Source organism: Sorex araneus, chromosome 1 (assembly GCF_027595985.1).
Source record: "Sorex araneus isolate mSorAra2 chromosome 1, mSorAra2.pri, whole genome shotgun sequence".
In the NCBI taxonomy this organism is placed as follows: Eukaryota; Metazoa; Chordata; class Mammalia; order Eulipotyphla; family Soricidae; genus Sorex; species Sorex araneus.
Window position 1 is genome coordinate 110331922 of NC_073302.1, and position 27048 is coordinate 110358969.

Sequence of the window (27048 nt, forward strand, 5' to 3'; positions counted from 1 at the left end):
ACTCAATGTTACTCTATAAAAATAAAATTTTCATGTCTGAAAAATAAGAAATAACATCAAAAGACACCCCTTCATACAATTGATAAAAGAGTCATATCTTTTATTATAATAGGTAGGTAGTTGAGAAACCAGATAATATTTCTTTCAAAACTGTACTCATTTATTTTCTTTTTTCCATATTTATTTCAGCAAAATTAATCAAATAGATAAAAATGCTCATTAACAAAAAACTTCAAACTCATTCTCACATTGGAAGTTTCAGGATTGAAAATACAAACTTGCATTGTGTAAAATGTAATTATTTTGTAATTATGAAATGAAATAAAATTACAATAGACTACACAAAATAGCCTAGAACACATAAAATCTAAATAATTTATCAAACATATTCTAATACTTTGGGGATGGATGGACATAGCATCTTAGGGATAAAAGAGGAAGTTGTAACAGATTAATTCATGTGCTTTCAAAGTGAGTAGCTCAAATGAGATAATGAGTATTGAACTGCATCTATACATTGAGTTCAGAGAGCACTTAATGTTTGCAAGTTAGTTCCCCAAACTCCTACCCTTTCAAAAGCTGGAGCAAGGGCCAGCGCAACAGCAGAGCAGGTAGGGTGTTTGCCTTGTACCTGGTTAACTGGAGTTCAATCCTAGAATGCTGTATAGTCCCTAAACCCTACCAGGAGCAATCCTTGAATGCAGAGCCTGGAATTAGCCATGAGCACCACTGGGTGTGGTTATAAAACATTTTTCTCCCCAAATCTAGGATAACACTGTATGTTTGTGAGAAAACAAGTCAAGAAAGGTTAATATTTAGACATATATTGAGTCACAATTTCCATTTACTTCACCTAATAAGAACAAACTAATTCACAAAAAGTATGCCTCTATATAAATTTAAAATTCATGTGTGTTGATATCCTGAGACTTGTTGGGTAAATAAAACCATACTTGATATAATACAATGTGGTAGCCAACATGACTTGCCTTGTTCGTGGTACTTTAAGAATTTTTTTTTTGATCACACCCGGTGATGCACAGGGGTTACTCCTGGCTCTGCACTCAGGAATTAACCCTTTTGGCACTCAGGGGACCATATGGGTTGCTGGGAATTGAACCCGGGTCAGCCGCATGCAAGGCAGACGTCCTACCCACTGTGCTATCACTCCAGCCCCTTAAGAAATTATTTTTGAAGTCTTAATTTTTTTCTTAACAATAGCAATTTTTTATAGATGTTTAAAATCTTATGCAACTGTGCACACTCTTTTCTTTTACAAAGAGTGTTATCAATTTATATAGGGATGTCTAGGCACATACCCAGAATGTTCAAGATGCTAACTCTTAAGTTTTAAAATTTGTATCTTGATATGCTGACATTTATTTCCTGCTAAGATATGCTGCTCATTGGGACAGGGGTGCTGAGAAGTGCCACGTAGATATGTGAGGAAAAAAGAATAAATAGGTCATCTAGACTCCCAGCGTACAGCTTCTCACTGTGCATAATAGAACCATATATCTCTATACAAGAATCCTTGCTGTGACAGTATGCTTTGGTGTTGGAGATATGTAGTTTTTCACCTAAAAAGTACATAATCTCACAGCTCTGATTACCTTCACATTTTAGTGTTAGAAACTTGGGGTCTCCAGCTATGTTTGATAACATTTTTATAATGTCACTTAGTTATATGTTCTTCCTTTCCTATAAAATTTGTAACAGTGTAATGAGCCATAAAGCAAATTCTACTCCATCTATCCCATTTTTCTCTATCCATGTATTAAACTATGAATTTTTGTTTTACAGTGGCATGTATACAAGGTGAAATTAATGCACAAGTTTAGAAAAATGTATGACTGCATTTAAAATCATAACAAACTGCAGCCATGATTTCATTTCCATAAGAAATAAAGCATTGGCAGTGCATAATAAGTAGGTAGGCCTATCAAGTTGGTATGATTTTAGAACAATGTAAACTGAATAAAGAAGACTTGGGAAGATTTATGCAATAATTTTGCAGATGAATGTATGTCCTCTATTCCCTATTTTGTTGTGATATTGATTAGAAATGGTCACAAAAAAACTCTTAGAAGCCTGAAATTCCACTAAAATACTCTAGAAGTCTTGTGGAATTTCCCCTCAAAGATATTTTAGGATTACAATAATGCAACTATATATTAAAGCTGATAAAATGAAAGCTTTCAAAAGGTATTATTTTATGTTACTAATGGACATTTAGAAATTTTGGAAACCTGTTAAATAATGGCAGTATTTTATCACAGGCAAATGCTTTTACTAAGTAAATACAAAGTTTATAAAAACCTGAAAAATTTGAATTTTATAGCTTTGTGTATTACTGTCAAACTTTATACTGCATAATACATGATGCCGATTGGGATTTAAAACATATATTTGCATCTAATGGTTGTTCAGGAAAGTTGTCCATCAGATGCAAATATATGTTTTAAATACCAATTGATGGACAACCATTTGAGCAAGCCTGGTTCTGAAAAGAATTCAGCACAATGGACCATATCCAATCTTGAGCTCATTCGCCAACGTGGTTTGGCACGAGCCTCAGGCAATCACAAGCTAACGTCTGAGCTCGCAAAGCTGTGCAGAGTAGTGAAGGAAGACGATAAAGAGAGAAGAGCAGCAGTGTTGGCCGATGTGGCAGAAGCCAGGAAAAATATTCTAAACGATCGCCTGTCCTTCGACAACTGCAAGACCAAGATGACTGCGCTCCCACGTACTAATGGATCTATCACATCTTCCAGAAAGGCAATGGAGAGTAATATTCATGACTTCTACTCGGATCTCTTTTGTCAGCCACATCCACCTGCCCACATATCAAATCTGCAGGATAAATATGTCATTCCTAATGTCCTCCTTTCTGAAATCTGACACGCTATTTTGTTGGTAAAGATGCGTACAATACTCGGTCCAGAAAAAGTCAGACCCGAACATCGGAAGAATCTGCCGCCAGTACTCATCAATACACTGGCTCGGCTCTTCACATGCTACCTGTCTGTATGCAAGGTTCCGTCCCAATGGAAAAACAGCAGGACCATTCCGTTGTACAAGAAGAGGGATATCCACAACATAGGCAACTATCGCCCAATCTGCCTGTTGTCCTTCATCTACAAGTTGTTCACTCGAGTCATCCTGAATAGAAAAGGCAGAACTCTAGATCAAGGACAACCATGTGAGCAAGCCGGGTTCTGAAATGGATTCAGCATGATCGACCATATCCACACAGTGACCAAGTTCATCAAAGTTTCACTAGAGTTCAAGATGCTGTTATGTCTACTGTTCATTGATTTAAAGAAGGCCTTTGATTCTGTTGAGACTGAAGTGGTCAATAAAGCCCTAGCCAAACAGGGCTTTCAAACTCAGTACATCAAGATCCTTTTAGAACTTTGTTACGGATTCACCACCAAGATCTCCACATTCTATAAGGAAGTGATCATTGATGTAAAGAGAAGGGTTTGGCAGGGTTTCCATTTCATCGAAACTTTTTGGTGCCACCCTTGAAAACATCATGCAATAACTGGAATGGAAAGGAATGGGAGTGAAGATAGATGGTCAGCAACTATGCTACCTCCGCTTTGCTGATGACATTGTTCTACTAACACCAAACATTACCCAAGAGGCACAGATGCTGGCCGACTTCGACCTTGAGTGTGGAAAGTTCGGACTGCAGCTGAATTTCATGAAAACAATGTTCATGAAAAATGATCTAGTCCCTGATGTTCCATTTGCTCTCAATGGAATGAACATCTCCGAATGCAGCATCTGTGTGTACCTGGGTTGAGAACTCAACATGAGGAACAACTTGGCACCAGAACTGCGCAGGAGGAAGAGAGCAGCATGGAATGCCTTCAAGAGCATCAAGAAGTGGTTAAGAGGACAAAGAAGCTCCAGCTCGGGGCACATATTTTTGATTCCACCATTCTTCCTGCACTAACATACACCTTAGAGACCTGGACCCTACGGAAACAGGATGAGAACACTATTCGGGTATCCCAAAGAGGAATCGTAAGAGCTATGCTTCCAGTGTCATGTTTCACTCAAGTGAGAGAAGGAATCCAGAGTTCCAGCCTCCATTGACAGTCAAGAATCAGAGATGCGGTCTCGTTTGCCAAGACATCAAAAATCAAAACATCAAAAAACATGTAATGTTTTTTAGGACAACCGCTTGACTAGAGCTGTTACGGACTATATTCCATGAGACATCAAAAGACCATGTGGCCGCCCACCTACGAGATGGTCAGACTTCTTCGTCAAAACCTTGACGTCAAAACCTTCTTCGTCAAACCATTCGGTTTGAGGCTCTTTGTGTTCCTGGAGAGAGCAGATACCACTGGAGTACACTAGCACAAGACAGGGACAAATAGAGACGTTACTGGTGCCCGCTCGAGCAAATTGAAGATCAATGGGATAGCAAGTGATACAAGTGATTTTACCAGTGAAAACTTTATATTTCATCTAGGCTAATGAAGTATTAGTACTCATGTGAAATACATTGAGATTTCACACTGTATGAAACATTTTGAAATTTTTTTTTGAAAATTATCTTTTGACTCAAATTAATTTCAAAGTGAAAGAAAAAATATTCCTTGTATCTTCATTTGACAATAGTTGATAGACTATTGGACCAGGAACATACTTTCAAAATTTTTATGATCTGTATATATTATTATATATTAATAATATTATTATGTATATATATATAATTTCTTAAAATGAATTGGATAAAATACATATTGAATAAAACATGGAATTATGTATAGCACAGTGGAAATATATGCTATTAACAGTCAAAACTATTTTCTTAAAAATATGCATTGAATTTCTATGAAATAACTTGTTTTGAACAATGTGATATTAATCTAATCACAATATATAATGAATCTTAAAAAGAATTCCTGGTTTATGCAACATGATTTTCCCAATAAAAGTAATATTTAAGAACAGAAGATAGCCTAAATCGAGTTTGATTACCAAAAATCTGTTATGAAATAATATGAAAAAATATCAAAAAATATCAAGAAAAATAATTTTAACATTTTGAAGGGCAGGATTCATCCTGTAAATTTTATTATTGTACTTTTGTTTGCTACATAGGTATAGATTCAACGCAGGTCAAATATGTTGACTACGGAAAATTAAAATAATAAGTTTACAAAACCTAGTACTCAAATTAGGTGGATGAAGGGACTAAATGATAAAAATAATTTGAGGTCGAAATTTAGGTCAGTGGAGTGTGTCATGGCTTTGCATACAGCTGTCAGGTCCTTGGGCCTTTGCAAAGTCCATGAGCAACACATGGAGTGACTCTAAGCTCTGAATCTGGCGTGAGCACTGTGCTATGTGGCCCCCTGAGTACATACTCCTGAGCACTGTGCTATGTGGCCTACCAACACAAACAGAAATAATGTGACATTCCGAACCTACATACAAGAGCTCAATCTTATTTCAAAATGCTTTCAAAATATTTGCAGACATTTAGAATGATTGCATATACATATATCATTACATGTGTTTGTGTGTGCATGTGTGTGTTACTAAAGTCAGTATTTTCTATGACATAACCATCAAACATGTTGATGTCATCCTTAGTTGCCTACAAATAAACTGAACGCATCTTATAAAAGGATGCATATGGATGACACATCCTATACAGGAGACATGGGCTATTAATTTTACTGCAGTAAATCAGTTCATTCTCAAAACAAATCTGAAGTTTGTATTTTATTTTTAGCATAATTCTTTGAGGAGCGTGTAAATGAAACAGAATTTATGTAGGTTGTCTTGAGAATGAGCATCTCATCAGTTCAGTTTATTTATTTAGGTTCACGGGTGAAACCCATGAGGGCTTATTTTTGTGTGTGTTTAGAGCTTCCTCTTGGCTCTGTGCTCAGGTATAACTCCTTGCAGGCTTGGGGGCCCATGTGGGATTCTGGGGGTCAAACACAGGTTGGCTACATGTAAGGCAAGTGCCTTACTCGCTGCACTTCCCAGCCTCAGCCTTTTCTTTTTCTCTAGCTCTATAACCCATTTTTTCTGAAGTGGTTCTCACTCTCCCTGGAACATAACCTATTCTAAAATAAAAGTTACTGCTTTTCTTCTCCTGAACTGTTTTTAGGTGATGAAAGAGAGTCTAACTCTGAGTATAATTTTGGGCCCACCTCTACACTTCCTGAGAAAAGTGCATCCTCTTTTGTAAGACACTGAGAACCGTGACTTTCCCAAAGTCTAGGTGGTGGAGATTTGCTCCAAGTCACCAGTAGGTCTGAAGCGCAGCCTCGTACAGCATTAGTGAGACAGGATGCACTTTAGTGTCCATGCCACTCAGTAGCTCATGCAAATGCTTCTAGTCCTTACCTCCCCATGTACACCCTCCACAATGACAAGCCAGCAAACAATATCTATCATGGAACTTTATCTGTATTTCCACACAGATCTGCAGCTTGGGTTCCTAGTTCAGCGTCTCCTTGCAATAAGGTGCAGTCACAGGGTTAGGCAGTTTATGAACAGCCCAAACTCTTTCCCAGACAGTTTTTTGAGCAAAGGGGCTTCTCAGAGGAAGGAGAGTTGACATTTATCTGAACTTAAGGGAAACAGTATCGTGAATGACTGGAAAATATTAAAAATGATTTCCAGCTACTTGATATTTTTAGAGATCTATTATTTTGTGTCAGCAGATGTAGTGTATTTTGGGAAACTGACCACATTCACTAGACAAGAAAGCTATATAGTTGACTTCTTGGGGTGAAGATCTATGCATGTCTATTAGCCCAATATTTTTTATCTTTATGACCAACATTTATTAATTGTAAAGTCATTTTATCTGTCCAGTGGTGAGATACAGGCATTAATAATCTTCAATTACTATATTGATTTATTTACAAGTTTTGTAAATTTTCATGATCCTTACTTTAGCCCATTCATCTTAATGTATGAAAAGTCCTTTTTATTGATATATCCTTCAGTAATAAATTAATGTCCACCCCAGTCCCTTAATTGACTTTTAATTTTGAAGTCAATTTCTGATATAAAATATAAATTAAAATATTTAAGATGGCATATGTCATATCTCAAAGAGTATATAGGTAATCACAATTTTTTAATGTATCAATTTATAGCTTGTTTTTATTGAGAATTTTGAATGAGACAGAATTAGGATAATATCTGTGAATATATGTGTGAATATATAGTCTTTCACTTCTCGTATGAAAAAAGCTGGATATATAATATTACAGTATGTGTGTAAATGAAATGCATTAAATTTTATTTATTGATTTATTTAGTTTTTACATTTAAGTTTCTGCTCCATGTAGAATTTAATTGAATTTTGTTATGGTAGAATGAAATGTATATGCTGTTGCTTTTATTTTTAAAAGTTGTTTCACTGTTCTAGTTGGTAGAATACCAAGTGCTATAGTATCATTATTTAAAATATTCTGGTTTCAAAAAAAATTGTTAACACTTAAAAAAAATCAAAGCCTTATATGAATTTATTTTTGATTTTTTCACTCTGCTCTACTTGTTTCCTTTTTTTAAAAAAATTGGGGTAACAACGAGCTATACTCAAGATTTACTTCTGTTTCCGTCCTCTGGATGCACTTCTGAAAGTACTCTGGGCACCATTTACAATATCGTAGATTGATGCAGGATTTGACGCAATTAAGTCAATTGTCTTACCTGCTTTACTATCTCTCTAGCACACTCTATTGATGTTGAGACAGTGCTAAAAATTATATTATCTGAACCTGATAATAATTCTGCATTTTTGAGTGATATTTGTCTATAGTGTTATTTTTATTACCACTGTTTATTAATATATACTTTTAAGGTATGGTATTACACATTTGTATGTGTATGAGTTGCCATGTCATCATAAATACCTATATTTTCTTCCATGTGTCCTATTCGTTGTGTTCTAGCATCTAAGATTTTTTATCCTTAATCTCTTTGAATTAATTATGCAATAAGATAGTTTCTTTTCTTTTAAGCTTAGTTTCTTTCATTTTTTGGCACGAATATTTTGTATTTCCACACTTTTAGTTGAAGACACCTTCCTTTCTCCATTGTATTCTCTCAGACTTTTAAACTGACAAATAATCCTTATCAATAGTCTATTAGCTCCTAAAATTTTCATCAGCCTTTAAAAAACAACTAAAATGGTAATGATCTTCCATTTATTTTAAATGTTTCTTTATTCTTCTAGGACTTTAGACCACTATCATCAAAAGACTTGTTATAGTAATTTAAAATGTAAATTTTATACATTTAATTAATGAGATAACTGTCTATCAAGAAAGACTTCAGAGAATTATAGTATTACATGAAATAATGAAACACTTATCAGCTAAGCTCAGTTTTGAATAAACTAGTAAAAGAGTTCAGTGTAGTTTAGGAGACCGATAAAAGAGATATTTTAATAACAGAAAATGGTCGTATAATGAATGATACTTTTAATTAATTTTCAAAAATAAGAAATGAAGGTGACTATAAGGTACACCATAGTTATACTCTCTGAAAGTACAAGCCGCCACAATAATTTTCTTCCAGTGTTAATACTGATTTTACAAAAACAAGTATTTTAATAGTACCAGTTGTATTCAAACAATTTTATTTTGCTAATAGGATATGATTTTTGCATGGAAGCCCAAAATAAAAACAATATATTAAAAACTGAGATTTATTTTTAATTTCTTCTCTGCTCAGCTGTTTTTCTCTTAATGAAAGCTTGAATGAGATATCCTAAGCTTATATAAATATTCACACAGAAAAAAAATGCAGAACAGAAAATTACATTTTGTTTGAGTAATCTCATAACTGATTGTGTTGCTGGGGATCAGGATAGAAAATAGGCATTATTATGACATTTAGAGTATCTCAATTACATGTGTGGGTGTATATGTGTGCATGAGAGTAATTAAGTTTTAGGATAAGAAAAACAAGGGATGAAAGAAAATTGGTAAGTCTTCACCTGTATATTCACAACAAATTGTCCTTTTATATATACATATATATACTGTAAGTATTGCTAAAATATTCAGTTTTTGCCAGGCTTAGTCTCAATAAAGTGCTAAAAACAACACCCTCAATTTTTAAAAAGACTCTGTTACTTTCTTCTGACATCTATTGTCTAGTAACATATTGGAATTGGAGTGGAACTTGAAAATGTTCAAGTTTCCATGAGTCCTAATGCCACCTATGTTATTGCTTTTGAAATAGAGATATATCAATTTCTGTACATCACATCTGGTGGTCTCCCCTGCAATCATCGTGGTCAGCATCTTATTGTTGTGGCAGAGCATCGAACTACTAGGGGTGCTTAGGAACCTCCCGCCCTTAATGTTCTCTCTGTTAATTGTATTACAAAAGTATTCAGTAGTTTAAAATAATTCCATGATACAGCTGAGTTATGCATTCAACATGGAATTTTTATACTAGAGATTTCTATTAGACGAATGGAAACTCTATTACTTAGTGAGTTTATCTGGTTTGATTTTTAAAGATTATAATACATAGTATAAGGGAGCCTTTAAGAACAGAAACCCAAACTTTGTTAGTTCATTCACAGATGCTTGAGATTAATGCAAAGATCGGTACTTATTTCAGCTTCAGCATCATACATGGCAAATTAAATACTTATCTTCAATAAGCAGAGGTTATTAAAGGATTGTTAGCAAGTACATGACACATAAATTTGATATATAGTTAAACACGCATTCTAGTTCTATGACTATATTGAAGACTGGGATTTGTAGATGCAATATTTGCTTAACTATTCATATACTTTTTGAAACATATACCAAAACCTTAAATTAAAACTAGGAGACAATCCAGGTAAGTAGACCTGGAAAATAGAAGAACTTTTCAGGTGGAAAACGTGCAGCACTTTGTGAAAAGTGACAATGTTGGATAATCAAATCATACTAGTGGGAATAAAAAAGAAGAACTGTAAGCCTATATTAATGTTTCTCAAAAAGAGATTTGATCATAAGTAGGTTATATGAAAGGAAAAACCTTGAAGTGGTTTACTACCTAACTCTGATAAATGAGCAAGTGGTGAAAATAAAGGAAAATAGAATATTGAGCATCTTAGTCTCAGGTGTAACATCATGCTAGAAATATATCTAACAAGTGCTTAGAAACAGTAGTTTTGATTCATTGGAAATTTATAGTTAAGGAATAAAGTTTTGTTAAAATGTAAAGGGTAAATTATATTATTTGAGTAATTTATCGATGGAAGAGGCAGGTCAAGTTCAGGAACTGAACAGTCAGTTACAGAGAACACTGGTGGGAATTAATGTGCCCTCAGGTTGTAACCTGTGTTGCTGTTTCATCAAGTCGAAGATTAGCTAAATAGAATCAGCTCTTCCAGTTAGAGTGAGAAACATTTCAGGAGACAGTACTATAAGTTGTACTGTATACATGCACTGAGTTAACATACTTAAAACAGTTATTCAACAATGACCATGTTTATTTTCTTAGAATCTTGTTAATTACATAGATTAGAATAACCCCTGTCCACCGTGGATATGAAGTGAGCTGTGTTTTCTACATGATATGTTTGTAACCTCATTTCACCTTTATGAAAGTTTTCCTAATTAAAATTTCTGAATAGAGTGGCCAATATTCTTATTGTCGGACTGGAGCCATAGCACAGCAGGCACTGCATTTGCCTTGCACGTGGCTGACGCGGGCTCGATTCCTCCATCCCTCTTGGAGAGCCTGGCAAGCTACCGAGAGTATCTCGCCTGCACGGCAGAGCCTGGCAAACTACCGTACTGTATTCGAAATGCCAAAAACAGTACCAACAAGTCTCACAATGGAGACATCACTGGTGGCCAGTTGAGCAAATTGATGAGCGACAGAATGACAGTGATACAGTGATATTCTTTTTGTTAGGTCTCATCCTTGGGACATGGGGATTTGTCATGTAAAATTAATAACAGCAAAATCAATTGAAATATAAGATTGATTTGTATACATGCCTTTTTTAAAGAAATTAAATAATATGTTGGACAGTGCAGTTTATACAGAGGACAAACAAACAGTGGGATAGGGATAAAGCAGAAAAGTCAGTTGTGTAATAGAGAAAAAGATCCTCATTTTGGTACTAAAATGCCTGTAGTGAGCTTGGTGTCCAACTAGCGCCCATCAAAATGTTTAATAAGAGAATAATTTGGAGGCCAGATTAGAGTGATTAGAGTACCTGCTATATATGCAGTCAACGTGGGTTCAATCCTGAGTACCACCTATGGTCCTTGAGTCCTACCAGGGTTCCTCCCTGAGCATAGATCCTGAGCACTGGCGGGTGTGGCCCCCCAAACAAAACAAACACACAGAGAACAGCATGTCCTGGTTAGCCAATAATAAATATGCACGATGGTTTCTAACAGCACAATATATTCACCACTAGTAATGAAGAAATAAATGATATCTTGTAGAAACATCTGTCGAGTATTAAAAATTAATCACATGCAGATAATTTAGTTTGTTATAATGTAGATTCAATTTCCTTTGACCTAAATACTTATTTTATTGTTTTGGAAAGAATGAGCAATGAAAATGTTGAGATGCTAACTGTTGGACTGTTACTCACACATTTATCTAGAAATAGGAAGAATAACCGCTAGGCTAAGATAGTGGAAACATCAACCATTAGTTAATGGTCAACAAGTAGACTTCAAAACCGATACTTTCCACATGAGCTTAACTTTGTGTTTTCATTTCCTTTCACTATATTTGCTTGTGATTAAAATCTAGATAAAAAATTCTAACATTCAGAAAACTGCTTTAGTAATTAAATTAAAGAACCTGAAGAATACCTACTTTTTCTCTTTCCCCCCCTAAGATTTGTTTCCCTCGTGAGATTAATGACTTTACTTGTGTAATCCTACTGATGTCTTAGAGAAACGTCACTTGAAAAAGTGACTCATAAATCATAATATCCTCTGAAGTAGGCTGATGTATGCTCACAATGTTCTCCATTTTAGTCCCATAAGCATTTTAATCCTCAGGAATGTTAATTAAGGATAAGTGATTTTAGTGCAATTTTCTTTACTGGTTGGTGGTATTAATCTCCTTAAAATTCTTTTGAAACTCACCAGTTTTTATGAAAACCAACCCTACAGGAGTACTGATGAGGGAAGAACAGCAATGGGCAAAGAACACAGGTTATTACCTGATAGAGAGATAGGATCTTCTGAGTATTATTCTAACAAAATGTGTATTTAGAAGCAGATTCTGGTGCACTCAGCAGTTACTATCATATATGACTTCTCTTACGACACATTGCTCAGGATAGAAAAGTGGAATTCTGTAGATGATGCCCATCTGTACATACCAAGAACACATGTTATTTAATTTATAAACAGACAGTGCAGGTTCAGGTCAATGGATTGTTTTCTTCCAACTGGAGCCCTTTGAGAACAGGAATTAATGCACAGAGAGCTGTCTTTTTTTGTTTGTTTGTTTTGTTTTTTGGGTCACATCCGGTGATGCACAGGGGTTACTCCTGGCTTATGCACTCAGGAATTACTCCTGGCGATGCTCAGGAGACCATACGGGATGCTGGAAATTGAACCCGGGTTGGCCGCGTGCAAGGCAAATGCCCTACCCGCTGTACTATCGCTCCAGATCCAAAAGAGCTGTCTTTTCTTAAGTTCTACTTTTTTCTTTTAGTGTCATTCTTTTCTTATATGGCTAGGTATTATCATTGTTCAAAACTGTCAGAAATTAGATATCTTATTAATTTATAATAATTAATAGTTTAATATTTAAGGATATCATCTATATTTATGTAGTAGCACTGTAGCACTGCAGCACTGTCATCCTATTGTTCATCAATTTGCTCGAGCGGGCACAGTAATGTCTCCATTGTGAGATCTGTTGTTACTGTCTTTGGCATATCGAATATGCCACGGGTAGCTTTCCAGGCTCTGCTATGTGGGTGCGATACTCTTGGTAGCTTGCCGGGCTCTCCAAGAGGGATGGAGGAATCAAACCCGAGTCAGCCACATACATGCAAGGCAAACGCCCTACCCGCTGTGCTGGTAAATTAAATTTTATTATTCTAAAAGCTGGAATTTGGAAAAAGAAAACACTTTTAAAAAATCTGGATTGCATTCTCTATTAATTTCCCCCTTAATTGATGGCAAAAGAAACACTAAACTCATAATTTTATTTTATGACAAATTTAGGAATAGAGGATTTAATGTAATGAAGAGAGCTAAAATATGTCCTCCCAATGGCATGCAAATATAAAAGTTTGCATGTAAAGGCTGATTTTAAACAATGAAGGAACTATTAAAAAAATGATTTTCACAAGGCATTGTGTTCGCCTTTATGCTTTGTTTTAGACCATAACCAAGTGTGCTCAGGACCCACACAACTCTATGCTCTGTTTATTTGCAGGTGTGACTAGAATCATGCAGTATTGGGGACCATGCAGTATTGGGGATCAAAGCCATGGTCCCGCAGGTAAAGCATGCACTCAGCCTGTTGCACGGTCTCCCTGGTCTTCATGAATTACTTAATGAAAATCAACCAAACTTTAACTGGACATACAAAAATAAGAAAGGAGAAGAATGAAAACAACTGGTGCTCATTAGCAATCTGCCTAAAAGTTTGGTCTTCCTAATAATATATTTTTAATGCGTTTTGAACTATTGTTCAAAACTTCTCTTCAGATGGAGATTTCCGTCATTTCTACCTTCCTTTCTCTCTTATTGTTAATTGTATCACTATACAGGTCACCAGTTAATTATTATTATATGGGTGGCACAGAGATTGAAAGGCTATTCGGTTTATGGACTATTGCTATGAGTTAAAATCAGCTCAAAGATAGTACCAATAATTAAGTTTTTTCCATCTATGATCAACAAGAAAGTCTATTTAAGGCCAACTAAAGATAAGGATTCAAGCAAATTTGTTTCTGTGGCATGTTACCCTCAATCGTCAGTTTGGATTGGTTATGGTCCTGAAGACCCATTGCTCTATGGGGTGCAGGTTCCATCTCCATTCCCAGAACCAAAGTGAAACCAGACTCATTTCAGGAAGCTTCTTTCAGATATCGGTGCTAAGGGTACAAGTACAAATGCTCACTAGAGAAAGCGAAATGCTTTTGAATTACACACAACCAAGAAACAAATCCCAAAGTCCTACTGGCTTAAAAACATAAACATCTAGTGTTCACTCAAGACAGTTGAGTGGGACTCAGAGAGCTCTGCAGGACAGTGCTCCTCCCAGCAGAATTGGACTACCTTGAAGACTGTGTAACCCAGGATACATTGGTTCAAGACTTGCTATGGAGAGATCCCCTTTATGTTTAGTTTCAGAAAGATCACCTCTGAATTTTCTGCTTTCCATTTCTAAGGCCCCCGGCTCTTGACTTTTGTGGAGAGTCGAAGTGATGGTGTTCAAAAAATATTAGTGCCAAGAACTGTACTTCCACGTCACAATTTTTGTATCACATCTACAGAAATAACCCCTTTCTTCTAATATTTATGTCTACATAGAAGCATATTTTGTTCTAGCTACCAAACCCTGATTCATAGGCTTCAACACCTGCAATTATTTTAAAAATATTTGAAAAAATATTTTTTTTAAATTTAAACAATTAGAACCATGTAAAATACAGTGATTCTTCTAGACAATGTCCATTAGAAAAATTTTTTATCTCCATGTAATTAGTTATCATTTATCATTTATTAGCCCAGCTACATTTATTCTGAAAGTTATTATTCTAATACTTTTATAATAATTCAATGTAATTATGTAATATAATAATAATTAATATAATAACAATCCTGGCTCTGTGCTCAAGGATCATTTGTGACACCATATTTGATGGTAGGGATTTACTTGAAGTCTCCATGTGGAAGGCTTACTCCTTGTGATAATTTTCTAAGAACCAGCACTTTATTTTAATCTTTCCAAAACTGTATTTTCATTTTCTGACAAAATAAACCTTGTGAGTAGTTACTGTCAGATAAACTGATGTTCCTAGAAAATATAATCTGTTTCACAAAGGGGAAACTTGTACTTTTGTCTCTTTTGCATTTTTCATGATCTAAGCAATATAATGATTCATATACAGGAGCAGAGTTGCAAATACAAACTCAGCCACTAGGAATGAAAAGGTATTTTCACCATATCAATGTGTCCAGTCTTGTGAGTTTAATTTATATTTTCAGGCTTTTTCCCAAGGTGCACATTTCACTTGTAACTCTTTAATATTTTCAAAGTGCTTCCTGAGGATTAGAAATAAAATTGTGAGCGGAGACAACCAAAGAACTATTGAAGAAATTGAAAATATTTGTTATAACGTTTTATAGGAAAAAAAAAAACAAGAAATTTTCTCCATGAGTCATATATTTTTTGTCTGTAAATTTTCTAACAAAAAAATTAAATATTTTGGACTTGTTTTAAAACAGACAAATGTGCCAACAATGGCAAAAATATACCAATGGAGATTCTAGTAGGTCATTGGAATTCTTGAATCTGTATTTCAGGAGCTTAAAAATAATGTTGCTTCAGCATCCAGTACAAAGCATCTCAAGTTTATTAATAATTAATCATTGTGTATATATGTTGGGGAGGGGCAACCTTTATCACTTATCTTTTGCATACTAATTTCAGGCACACTGGGGGGAGATGAATGGTAATGAAAGTTTATGGCATGTTAATGCATATTTGTTGAATACATGACAAGGACAACTATGCATGATGAATTATGCAACGAAATAAGGTAAGAAGTTCCAGTGACACTTAAACAAGAATAACTAGAAGAGAAATGATGTTAAGAGGAAAGAAATGTTTGCTACAACTTGGGAACAGTTTATGATAATCCCTAGAAAGGGGTCTGAACAAGAGCGGGGCTCAGATAATTAGTGCTGGATGAATTCAAACCTTGCCCTTGACTCCACTTGATTGCCTATGGGACAGTGCAATTTTTCCTTTCCTGGTGCAGGGTTGTATGCACGTGTTCAGGCATGTGTGTGTGTGTGTGTGTGTGTGAAACACATGGGAAACAGAATTATAACTCCAGATCCGTGTATGTGCTAATAAAACAATGTTGCAATTTGCTTGAAGAATAGACTCATAATTATTTTTTTCCTGTGCTAACCTTCTGTTTCCAAACTAATGATTTGTTTATTGAACAAGTACACAATAGGGACATAAATTGTGTGTATGCTGTATGCCAATGAAAAAGAATAATTAAAAAATAAAAAATAACGCTGCAATGTTAAATCTAAGGAAGTGGGCATCTTAAAAAGAAAAAATCATCTTGCTATCCAAAAAGACACTAAGTGAATAATTAGTCTATGCTAAAATTAGAACATATCAAAAGAAAGGAAAATGTTTATACACACATATATACATATGTGTATATATATATGTGTACACATATGTATATATGTTGCCTGTCATTCAGTCAGAAAAAAGTCATCAATTTGCAATTATTGTTCCAACGCTCACTCACAATAACTTACAAGTTGATCCTTTACACAGGTCTCTACACTGTAATCAGCATCCTGGGGTTCTGCAATCAGCTGCTCCCCTCCGCTAACACTTAAGGTATCTTTAACTCTAAGAGTCTGGAGTCACAATTTATTGCAACCACTGGGTGAAACAGTCAATGGTTGCCTCTACTATAAATGAAGTCAAATATCCTTACGCATATGAATAGGGTGAGTAGCTTCAGGAGTAAATAATTTTCTAACACTCACAATCAATATCTGGAATAAAGCCTCAAAGAATTGGAGAGAAGGTGATTGCATTGCTCGGTTATCAGTACTGACCTGAGTTGACATTGATGTACATGTTTATAGTATTACAACTTAGTGGCAATTATATTATGTATAACATATTATGTATAATAAGTATAATTTTATGTATAATTATGATATGTATATTTATATAAGTACAATACATTATATATGTATAATTATATTATGTATAATAACTTAGTGGCAATTATTTTAAAATAGAAATTCTCTATGAATGCATGGTGTATGTATTTGTTTGCCTATGTGCATAAATACATATATTCACAGATTTACTGACAGGCAATTAGGGCACAGAACTATATATGTATTTTTAGGAGAGGAAAATAAAACTCGGGACAGTGGTTGTAATTCATGTGGCCACTTCTGTATATGGTGGAACAGATATTTAATTTGATCCTGGGAATCTGATCCCAGTGTTTTGTATCAACTTCAGTTTCTAGAGCTTACTAATTACTTCTCTCTATCTATCCATCTCTCTCTCTCTCTTTTTCTCTCTCGCTCACTCGCTTGCTCTCTCTGGGTATGTTTGTACATGCATATACATGTACCCATGCATGTGCATGTTTTCAAATCACATTTTGAATCCAAAGAAATGTAGTAAAGAGATATTACAGAGAGTAGGGCATTTGACTCTCACTTGGCCAAATTGGGTTTAATATTGGCACCCTGTATGTTTTCCCAAGCCATGCCAGGAAAAATGTTTAAGAGCAGATCCAGTATTGCACCCTGAGAACCACTGGATATGATCCTTTGCCCCAATAAATTAATGAAGGGAAAAAACCCTTCTTCAAAGAAAATGCATTTCATTCAGATAGTCATACTCAAGACCCCAGAAGAAAATATGAAATTAATAAAATTCCACCAGAGACATTTATTTTGTTGTTATGGAGGAGGAATTTAATCATAAAATTATTCCATTTTTTTCACATAGATTTAAAATATTAGCCTAATTATAGACCATTTTTAAGTAAGTGCTTAGGTTAATTGTGATAGATTTCTCATTTTAGAGTAACAACATTACTTGCATCATATAAATATCTTCTGGGACAAGTATATCTTTTTATTCTATTATTATGATCTAAAATGATTTAATAGGTTGTAGTAGATAATTTCATAAAATTTAATTAATTTTTGATAACTCACTGTCACTGTCAGCCCATTGTTCATTGATTTGCTCGGGCGGGCACCAGTAACATCTCCATCATGAGACTTGTTGTTACTGCTTTTGGCATATCGAATATGCCACGGGTAGCTTGCCAGGCTCTGCCATGCAGGCAAGATACTCTTGATAGCTTGCTGGGCTCTCTGAGAGGGGTGGAGGAATCAAACCTGGGTCTTCCACTTGCAAGGCAAACGCCCTACCTGCAGTGCAATCGCTCCAACCAATTTTTGAGGAAGATCATTAAATTACAAATATCTTTTTATGCTTTTAATATTTCAATGTAGATGTACATTTTTCAAATATTCTTTGAAAATATTTCATATTTTTCAACAACGGATCTTGGTGTAGAGTTAAACTATATTCACCATCACCTTAGAAGTAATTGTGTCACTATTGTTTATTGGCACAGAAGATACAAAAATATTACATAATCGGCATAAGTTTTATGATAGAGTAGGTGAAACTTGTCTTAATATTGCCACAACAGATGATTCATTATTTCAGTTGAACTGCTTTTTGAGCCTGATTTATCGACTATTAAGCGATTATAGGGCCTAATGCTTTGTTTTCAGTAATATTGAATACACTATTTTTTGCCGGGGTTGGGGAGATGATGGGAGACTGCACATTTTGTGGTGTCAGGTCTTACCCCTGAGTGTACATCGGGGACCATACCTAGAGGGGCTCAGAAAAATAGATGAGGTGCCAGGCATTGAAGAGGGCAAGTGCACTGTTCACTGTACAATCTCTCTGAATCTTGATGCACTGTTTTTTCAAACAATGATTTCAAATTAGATCGAACAAAGTAGGCATATCTCACTGGGAATATTTAAAGGAAAAATTTAACATTATCAATTGTGAGGGCCAATTTAGAAGTTTTCTTTCAGTTTCCAAATGATATTTTAGAATTTTATAATGAATATATCAATGTTTTAGATTCTAATTTATTCTTTTTATTCATCGAGATTTAACATTCCACGGAGTTGTATTCATAGAAAGCAAGCGATAAATATTTACTGATGAATCAGTTCAAGTGAATATAGTGAGCAATGTTGCTTTTTCATGATTTGGAGAAATAGTTGGAAAGTTCTATTCAAATGCATACTATAATTCCTGCTTAAAGACAAAGGAAGAAAATGCACAGATAAATATAAATGATCACATTATAGTTTCTAACAGCATGGCTTCTTTGCTGTTTCCTCTTTTTAATATTTAAGTTACTGTAGGTGATTCTGTGACATATTAAATATGAAATAAAATAAAATATGGTTTATTTCAAGTGAGGATATCACATATTGATCAATTTAAGCAGTATGTTTCATATAATTCAAATTGGAAGAGCTATATTAAGCTATATTAAGCTAAACTGTTACATACTATTATTTTTATTTGTTTGGGGCCCAAATCCAGCAGTGCCTAGGATTACTCTGTGCTCAGATATCACAAATAGTAGGGCTCAGGGCACCCTGTGTTGTGACTGGGATAGAATGGGACAGCTGCACGCAAAGCAAACTTCTTACCTACTGTACCATTTCGCATCCTTCAAATGGTTCCATGATATGAGCTGTGTATCTAAGTATAAAATTCCATATTAAAAATGCATTTGTTTTTGCTGTAGGCATACTGGTTATCATAAGTGGTTTGCATTTGAATCATTAATAATTGGTAGAAAAAATTGTATTCCACTAGTCAGGACACCAACACACGGTAAAGAGTGAATCATTGTTTTCCTCCCCAGTGGATATTCACAAATCTGAAAAATGTCACCATACTCTACAAAACATCAAAAGAAAATTTGATACTGTGACTTGATTAAATACGACGGCAGAAAAGTCCTAGATTTTGAGCAAAGCAATGACATGTAAGCAGGGAAGTGATATCTACAAATCAGAGAACAACAACTTCAACAATCTGTTTTCAGGTCACAAGAAAGAAAATGGAAAATTTTTACTTTAAGATCCCCAGTGATGACACTAAGGAGAACTTATCAAGATTAAAAAAAAAGAAATTACTCGAAAAGGCTGAAGTGTATTCCCTGAGTCCTTGCAGACAGAGTCAATATATCTAAGTCTTCATGGTGTCTGCCCAGGATGTGCCTGGCTCTGCCCCAGATGGCTTCCCGTTGGCAGTTTCTAGCCTCGCCGGCCCCATCCCTCTCAGTTAAAGCAGCCTTGGGGAATCCACAAGGATTCCTTTTCCTGATGCCGGCAAATGAGAGCAATTTTAGATACTCTCAGTGCTACAACTTCTCAATCTCAGATAAATTCACCTGTACCTGTCTCATGTGCCTGCCTTAAAAAATCCAGGATGTATTTTATTAGTGTGTAAAGAACTATATTCATTTGTGAACCCCCCCAACAAATCTATCCTCCCTTGCAAAATAGTTATAGTCTCAAAAATTTGTTTATCCTCAGAAAAAATCTATGTGGATTGCATTTTAAAATATAAAAATATTTTCAAACAAAATCATATGTTCCATTTTTTTTTCATAAGAATAGTGTGAAAATGCATACTTTGTATGTTGACCTTAAAGGCCTACGATTATTTTATTGATCATTGTGTAATAGTTTAGTAGAGATAGAGAGTAATACAATATAAGATAACTGATTAAAATGTAAAGTTCAAGAAAGTGATTCTTCAGATTGCATATGGGCCATGACTATATCAAAAATTAATTTACTCTATTTAAATATTTTTAAACTTTTATAAGCTTTTTTCAAAATAGCAAAATACATACATTCATGGCACAGGAACTGTAAATGGTAATAATCTAAATCCAGTTTATATTTAGGAAGAATGGTACAAAACAAAACACAGTGTAGATGAAATTGAAAATAGGCATTATCTTTATCCATCAAAAATTGAACTAATCAAATGTCACTTTATGTACAATTATATACAAAAAATAAGATCCTAGGAAATTTACAATCAGTAAAAATGACAAATCCATTGAAACAATAAGTCACTACTAAAAAATAAGATAAGAAGATAGATAAAACAGGGAAATATAGCACCTCACAGACTAATATGTTAACAATGTGAAAATAATAATTTCAAATAGATATTTATACAAATTCAGTGCAACATCTATTAAAATTCTAATACATAGAACAAATGCTATCACAATCAGTACTACCATAATCCTACAAATAAGCAAATTAAACTTAAAGGGGGAAAAGAAAAAAACATAGAAACCATCATATGCTCTGTCTTTAAAATTAGTATAAAATTACATTAAATAGAACATGATTTTTATTTTATTTATTTATTTATTTATTATTTATTTATTTATTTTGCTTTTCGGGTCATACCCAGTGATGCACAGGGCTTACTCCTGGCTCTACACTCAGGAATTACTCCTGGCGGTGCTGGGGGACTATATGGAATGCTGGGAATCGAACCCGGGACTTCAATACTGCCAGATGTTCCCCAACTCTGGCTCCCCAAAACAGATAGCATCAGATGTGTTTCAGAGATAATTGAAGAACTCTGGATATTTGATTTTCTGTTTCAAATTGATTCCTTTGAGCAAAACTCATAATTATTTCCCACATTTCTTTCTTTTCTTTTTTTTTTTTTTTGCTTTTTGGGTCACACCCAGCGATGCTCAGGGGTTACTCCTGGCTTTGCACTCAGGAACTACTCCTGGCGGTGCTTGGGGGACCATATGGGATGCCGGGGATCGAATCCGGGTCGGCCGCGTGCAAGGCAAACGCCCTACCCGCTGTGCTATCGCTCCGGCCCCTATTTCCCACATTTCTATAGGCTTGGAAATTTCTGACCATCCCAGTAGCTGGGGCAAAAGGTAGCATTTTGAGGGAGAGAGAATTGAGAAAGATATTATTGTCAACAGAAGTAGAGAAAATGCACTAGATCTTGAGATCATGTTTAGAAGAGAGAATTTGGCAAGCAGAGGAGAAGGCTTTCTCTCTGTAATTTCCCCCACATCAGAAGATTTCAGGTTACTGAGAATACTTTTTATTTTCCCATTCCATTGCATGAGTGATTAGCCATCAATATGGGTACCAATGGATATTTTACACAAATTGGATGAGTCAAACAAATAAGACCAAAGGAAAAGGACAATTAAAGAGAAAAACATATTTTTGGGTGGGTTTGGTTTTTGGGTCACACCCGGCGGTGCTCTGCACACAGGAATTACTCCTGGCAGTGCTCAGAGGACCATATGGGATGCTGGGAATCAAACCCGGGTTGACTGCTTGCAAGGCAAATATCCTACCCACTGCATTATTGCTCCAGCCCTGAGAAAAAACTATTTAAAGAAATCTTAAAGTATAAATGTATATTCTTTTCTGATTCAGGTGTTTAGGTAGTCAAAATTCTATGTGAAATATGGGGATTTTTTTTTTGAAAAAGAAAACTCAAATACTATTAACATCAGAAACTGATGTTTGGAAGCTATCCCCCAAGTCATATTTTATTTCAATGTAAAGTGCTTTTTTTCTAGGCAAAACATTTTCTTTGGGTCTTAACATACTATGAATTCATGTTTTTACAACCTTCTTAAAATATAATACTTTAAATATGCAGGAAATTTTCTTTGTGATCTTTCATTGCTCTTCTGTTTTGATTAACATTATATTATAGTGATTATAATGTTTTAAAAATACAAAATCTATTATAACAGTTCAATATTACTTGTACAATAATTTGAGGACAATCCTAAATTATTATATGACTGATTGAAACAGAAAAAGCCATTATTCTATCTTCAAAAAACTGGAAATGAGAAGATGTTGTATAGTGTTATTAAAGTAATGTTTCCTAAAAATTCACTGTGAGACTAAGCAATGTTGAAGTACTTTCAGAGAATTGATATTTTATTCAGGCTCCTATGTTGAAATGGTATTGATACCTAAAGATGCTTCCTTCATTTTCTCAAACATATGAACTTCTATAACAATCTAAAATGTTTCAAGTAAATACACTTAAGGAGATGAAATAGAATCAAAAATTGCTTATGATTCAATTTTACTATGCAGACTAAAGAAAGAATGCTGAAACTTTTGTTTCCTAACTAATGTGGTCCACAAAACTCACTGAGGACTATATCATTAAATGAGCCCTAAGCTGATTGCTTTCTGCCACAAGTTCTTAATGGAAGGTTACTTTTTGGGAATCAGCCCTATTTTGAAATCTTGTTCTCCTGCTGACTGTGTAAATTTGAATATTAGTTTCAATTACAAACTTAGGAAAACAAGGTGACTTTACAGTGAACCTCCAATTTCCCAAGGACTAATAGCTTTCCACAAAATTCCTCATTGAATGCAGATGTCACTTTATAAAATTGACATACAAGCAATCAGGAACATGAAATGCGGTAATGTGATCAATTTATTATAGTATTGTGTAACATTTAGCAACGTGGCCATGAAGTACAGGGGGATAGATGCAGTTATTTGGGAATAAAAGGTATGTTTGAAGAGCATCTGATGCTCCAGTAATTTGACTGGGATGAAACAAATGGCTGTACTGAGTATGAACCATCAATCTAGATTTATACTGATTTCAGTTTTCTGACTCCTTTATCTGATTTCCCTACTCAAAACCATCCCCCAAATGCCTAGTTTAGGGTCTGTTGCTTCAAATTGCATATAAATGCTTTATTTTTATTTTTTCTAAATAGAATTAAGAACTAGATATTCAATCTGAAACAATAAAACATATTAAAATAAAAAAACATGGGCCAAAGCCTACATGATATTGACTGACATCAATGATGTAGCCATGATATTTACTCCACTCTAAAGGTAAAATCAATAAGAGAAAAAAAAATAAACAAATAGAACTACACCACCCCTTTTTCTCCAGGAAGGGAGCAATATGACGCCCCCCATAGCCATGCCACCAAATCCGTGTCAGGCCGCTTCACTTAAGGCACTGCAGAGGGGGATGGGTGAGATCCCTCCCGCCCCAAGGGAATCAGTCCCAGAAGTTGATAACTTCCAGAACCCAATCACTGCCACACTCAAGGCCAAACCTCACATACAAGTAAGCATATTTCTGGACACACCATAAGACGCTCTCTACCCATTCTCCATAAGTACCACACCACATTTAATGGGGTACAAATAGTAGGCAACAAATAATAGAGGGAAATATATATATATATATTTATATGTATTTGAATATATACATAGTTTCATATATATATATACAAAATCTCATCTCACTCAACCTTTAACAACATGTTAGTGATAGTATATAGAATGTCTTAATGGCCCCTGCCAAAATAGAGCAATCTTCACAGTGTCTCCTCAAAATTTGTAGTATTTTCAGTGGTTTTTCTTAACAGACAATACAAAATATATTATGTTGGTTGTGCATTGGGACAGGTATTGAGATTTGGGATGGAAACATCCCAAATTTAGTGGTGGGAAGGTATAATGGTCGTGAGATTGGTGTTTAAATATTAACTGTAGTCCAATATTGTGAACCGCCTTATAAAATTTAAAAAAATAAAAAGAACTACACCAAACAAATATACTCCAACACTACGGAAAACTAAATGGTGTCACTCATATGTAACATAGAGTAAGACAAAGACTCAACCAAGTATTTCATAGCCTTTCACTCAGATTTCAGAATCCATGAGAAGTGCCTACAAAATAAACTGAGGTAACTGGAGTGTGTGAAAGAGGCAGATCAGAAAGAAGAACCAGCTCAATGGACCTTGGTGGTTGGCTATTGATAGGTGAATACTGGATGGTCTTGTAACCTGTTCTTATAATCTGTTTCAATGACATTATCTTGAAGAAGTGTGGCCTTGTTCCTAAAAAACCACATACAATATTATAAATTCACATTCCACAATAAAAATTAAGTACTGTATAAGTAGTGGAAGCATCTTCATTAACTGTAAAAATGGTATATTGTGACATTAAAATAGATAGTTAATGTATTTATTATAATTTATTAATTTATAATAATTGAAACCAGATTTGTCAGGGGCAGAGAAATAGTCCAGTGCTAGGGCATTTGAACTGCATTCAGCCTGCCCTCCAAGGTTAAATGCTAGTAGTCCATAAAATCCCCTGAACACTGCCAGGAGTGACCCCTGAGTGCAGTGTCAGAAATATACGCTAGCACCACTGTGTGTGACTCAAAAGCAAAGTAAAACATGCAATAGATTATCCTTTTTTAGATCTACATTGTCATTTTTACATCAACAATCAATAATGTTCGTTATCTTCTACATTAAATGATATATCCTTTATACTTTCATATAATCTATATTTTTCAGATAAGAGGCAACAGGATATATGACTAAATTAAAATTAAAAATAAGATCTGCCACATTTTATTAATAAACTGTCAGCAAATCCACGGGATTTGTGTGTTTTAAATTATGTGACTAGAAACATAAACCTGTCATATATTATTGAGTATTATTCATTCCATTATTTTATTTTTGTTGTTGATTTGGGGCCAGATTAAGTGGTGTTCAGGGCTTCCTTCAGCTTTGTGCTCTGGGATTTACTCTTGGCTGGCCCAGGGGAATATTTGGGGTGCTGAAGATCAATTCAAAATTAGCAACATACATGACAAGTGCCCCCTCCACCATTCTGTTATTCTCACCACACATTCCAATTTTACATCAGATAATCATAATACAGATTAGCTTGTCTTGGTAGGTAATAGCAGAATGTTATTAAATTTTTTCCTTAAAATGTTTGGCCTTTACATTATTTTATGTTCAATTTCTTTCTTATGACAAAATATTGGAAAGTAAAGATTTTTCTTCTTAGGAAAGGACTGTCAATTCAAGATGTTTCTCAGAAGAATCATATCTATTAAACAACTTTTCAAATAATCAAATTCAAATTAATTTTGGAAAAATAATCAATGGATCAATTACTTTAGCAAGCAAAACTGTACCCCAAATACAATGTCCTTGGAAATCTCATTTTATGTAATGTGCCACATTGAACCCATAATGTTTTGAACATAACAAAAGTTAAATTCATCAGGAATACACAAATACATGAAAGCTATTAATATAAACATTAATAATGCACATTCAAAATATTAAGGGTGAAATTTATCTTCAGTTATTCTATTAGATTGTTTTCATGAAGGCAGTATCACATTTGCTAACAATGTCTCATGTAGAAGAGTACATAGACACAAGAAAGCAAAGCATACACAAATTATACATAAAGGCACTAACCTGTTTTCGGATCTACGGAGAAGTAGGGTTGACCCTGGAGAATGCTGTAAACTACCCGAGCACTATTTCCGTAGGTAGGGTCATCCGCGTCGGTAGCTGTCACCTGTAGAACAGATGTACCTACACATCCAGGAAAACACATATTAGTGTGCAATAATAGTTGGCGTATGATTCATTTTAGCATAGAAATAAATTACATTAATATTTTAGCACATGCATCTTATAATCTTATCCTTAGATTTATCTATCAAATATTTGCTCTGTGTTGTGAGTTGATATCTCACTGTTGTGATTTGCATTTTCCTGATGATTACAACTGTACATGTACTATTTATTAGCCGTTTTACTGGTTCTCAAGGACCAAACCATATCCCTTTAGGCTGTTTTACACAGGACTAAGATAATTATCAGGGAAGGGCGGCATGAGAAGCCTAACAACCGTCCTCTGGAGCCAGGAGGCCATTACTCCCCCTACCAGTGAGGAGAATTTTATGTCAGCTTGAGGCTGTAGATCTGCTCTGGACCTCTGTGCTGGGGACCACAATCATTCCCAGTGGGGCTAAGAATCCCTCAAGCTAAACCTGGGGAGTCTAGGGCTAAGCCAACGTGGTTAGGGGCTGCTGCAGAAACTAGGAGTAAGTTGGTGTCTCACATAAGCAAGGACTGAGCTCTGGCATCCATGCTAGCTCTGTTTTCCCCACTGTTTAGTATGTGGGTTTGAGGGATATACCGACCCTGCTGAAGGCTTATTCCTGCCTCTGTTCCCTGGGATCTCTCTTCCTGAAAGGGCTTGCTGTGCCATATGGAAATTTGGGAGTCCAACCCAAGTGGTCTGCATGCAAGTGCAACGTTTAGGCACTACCTGTGGTGTGTTAGTAGATCAT

The 27048-nt window shown here is 35.0% G+C and overlaps 1 protein-coding gene across 3 annotated transcripts in view; it reads right to left on the bottom strand.

Moving 5' to 3' along the window:
• Positions 1–27048, bottom strand: part of CDH18 (cadherin 18) — a 993503-nt gene that overhangs the window by 184786 nt on the left and 781669 nt on the right. For all 3 annotated transcript variants that reach the window (XM_055131052.1, XM_055131061.1, XM_055131049.1), the window contains one exon: positions 26165–26284. In XM_055131052.1, coding sequence (XP_054987027.1) covers positions 26165–26284 — 120 coding nt within the window. The remainder of the gene's footprint in view (positions 1–26164; positions 26285–27048) is intronic.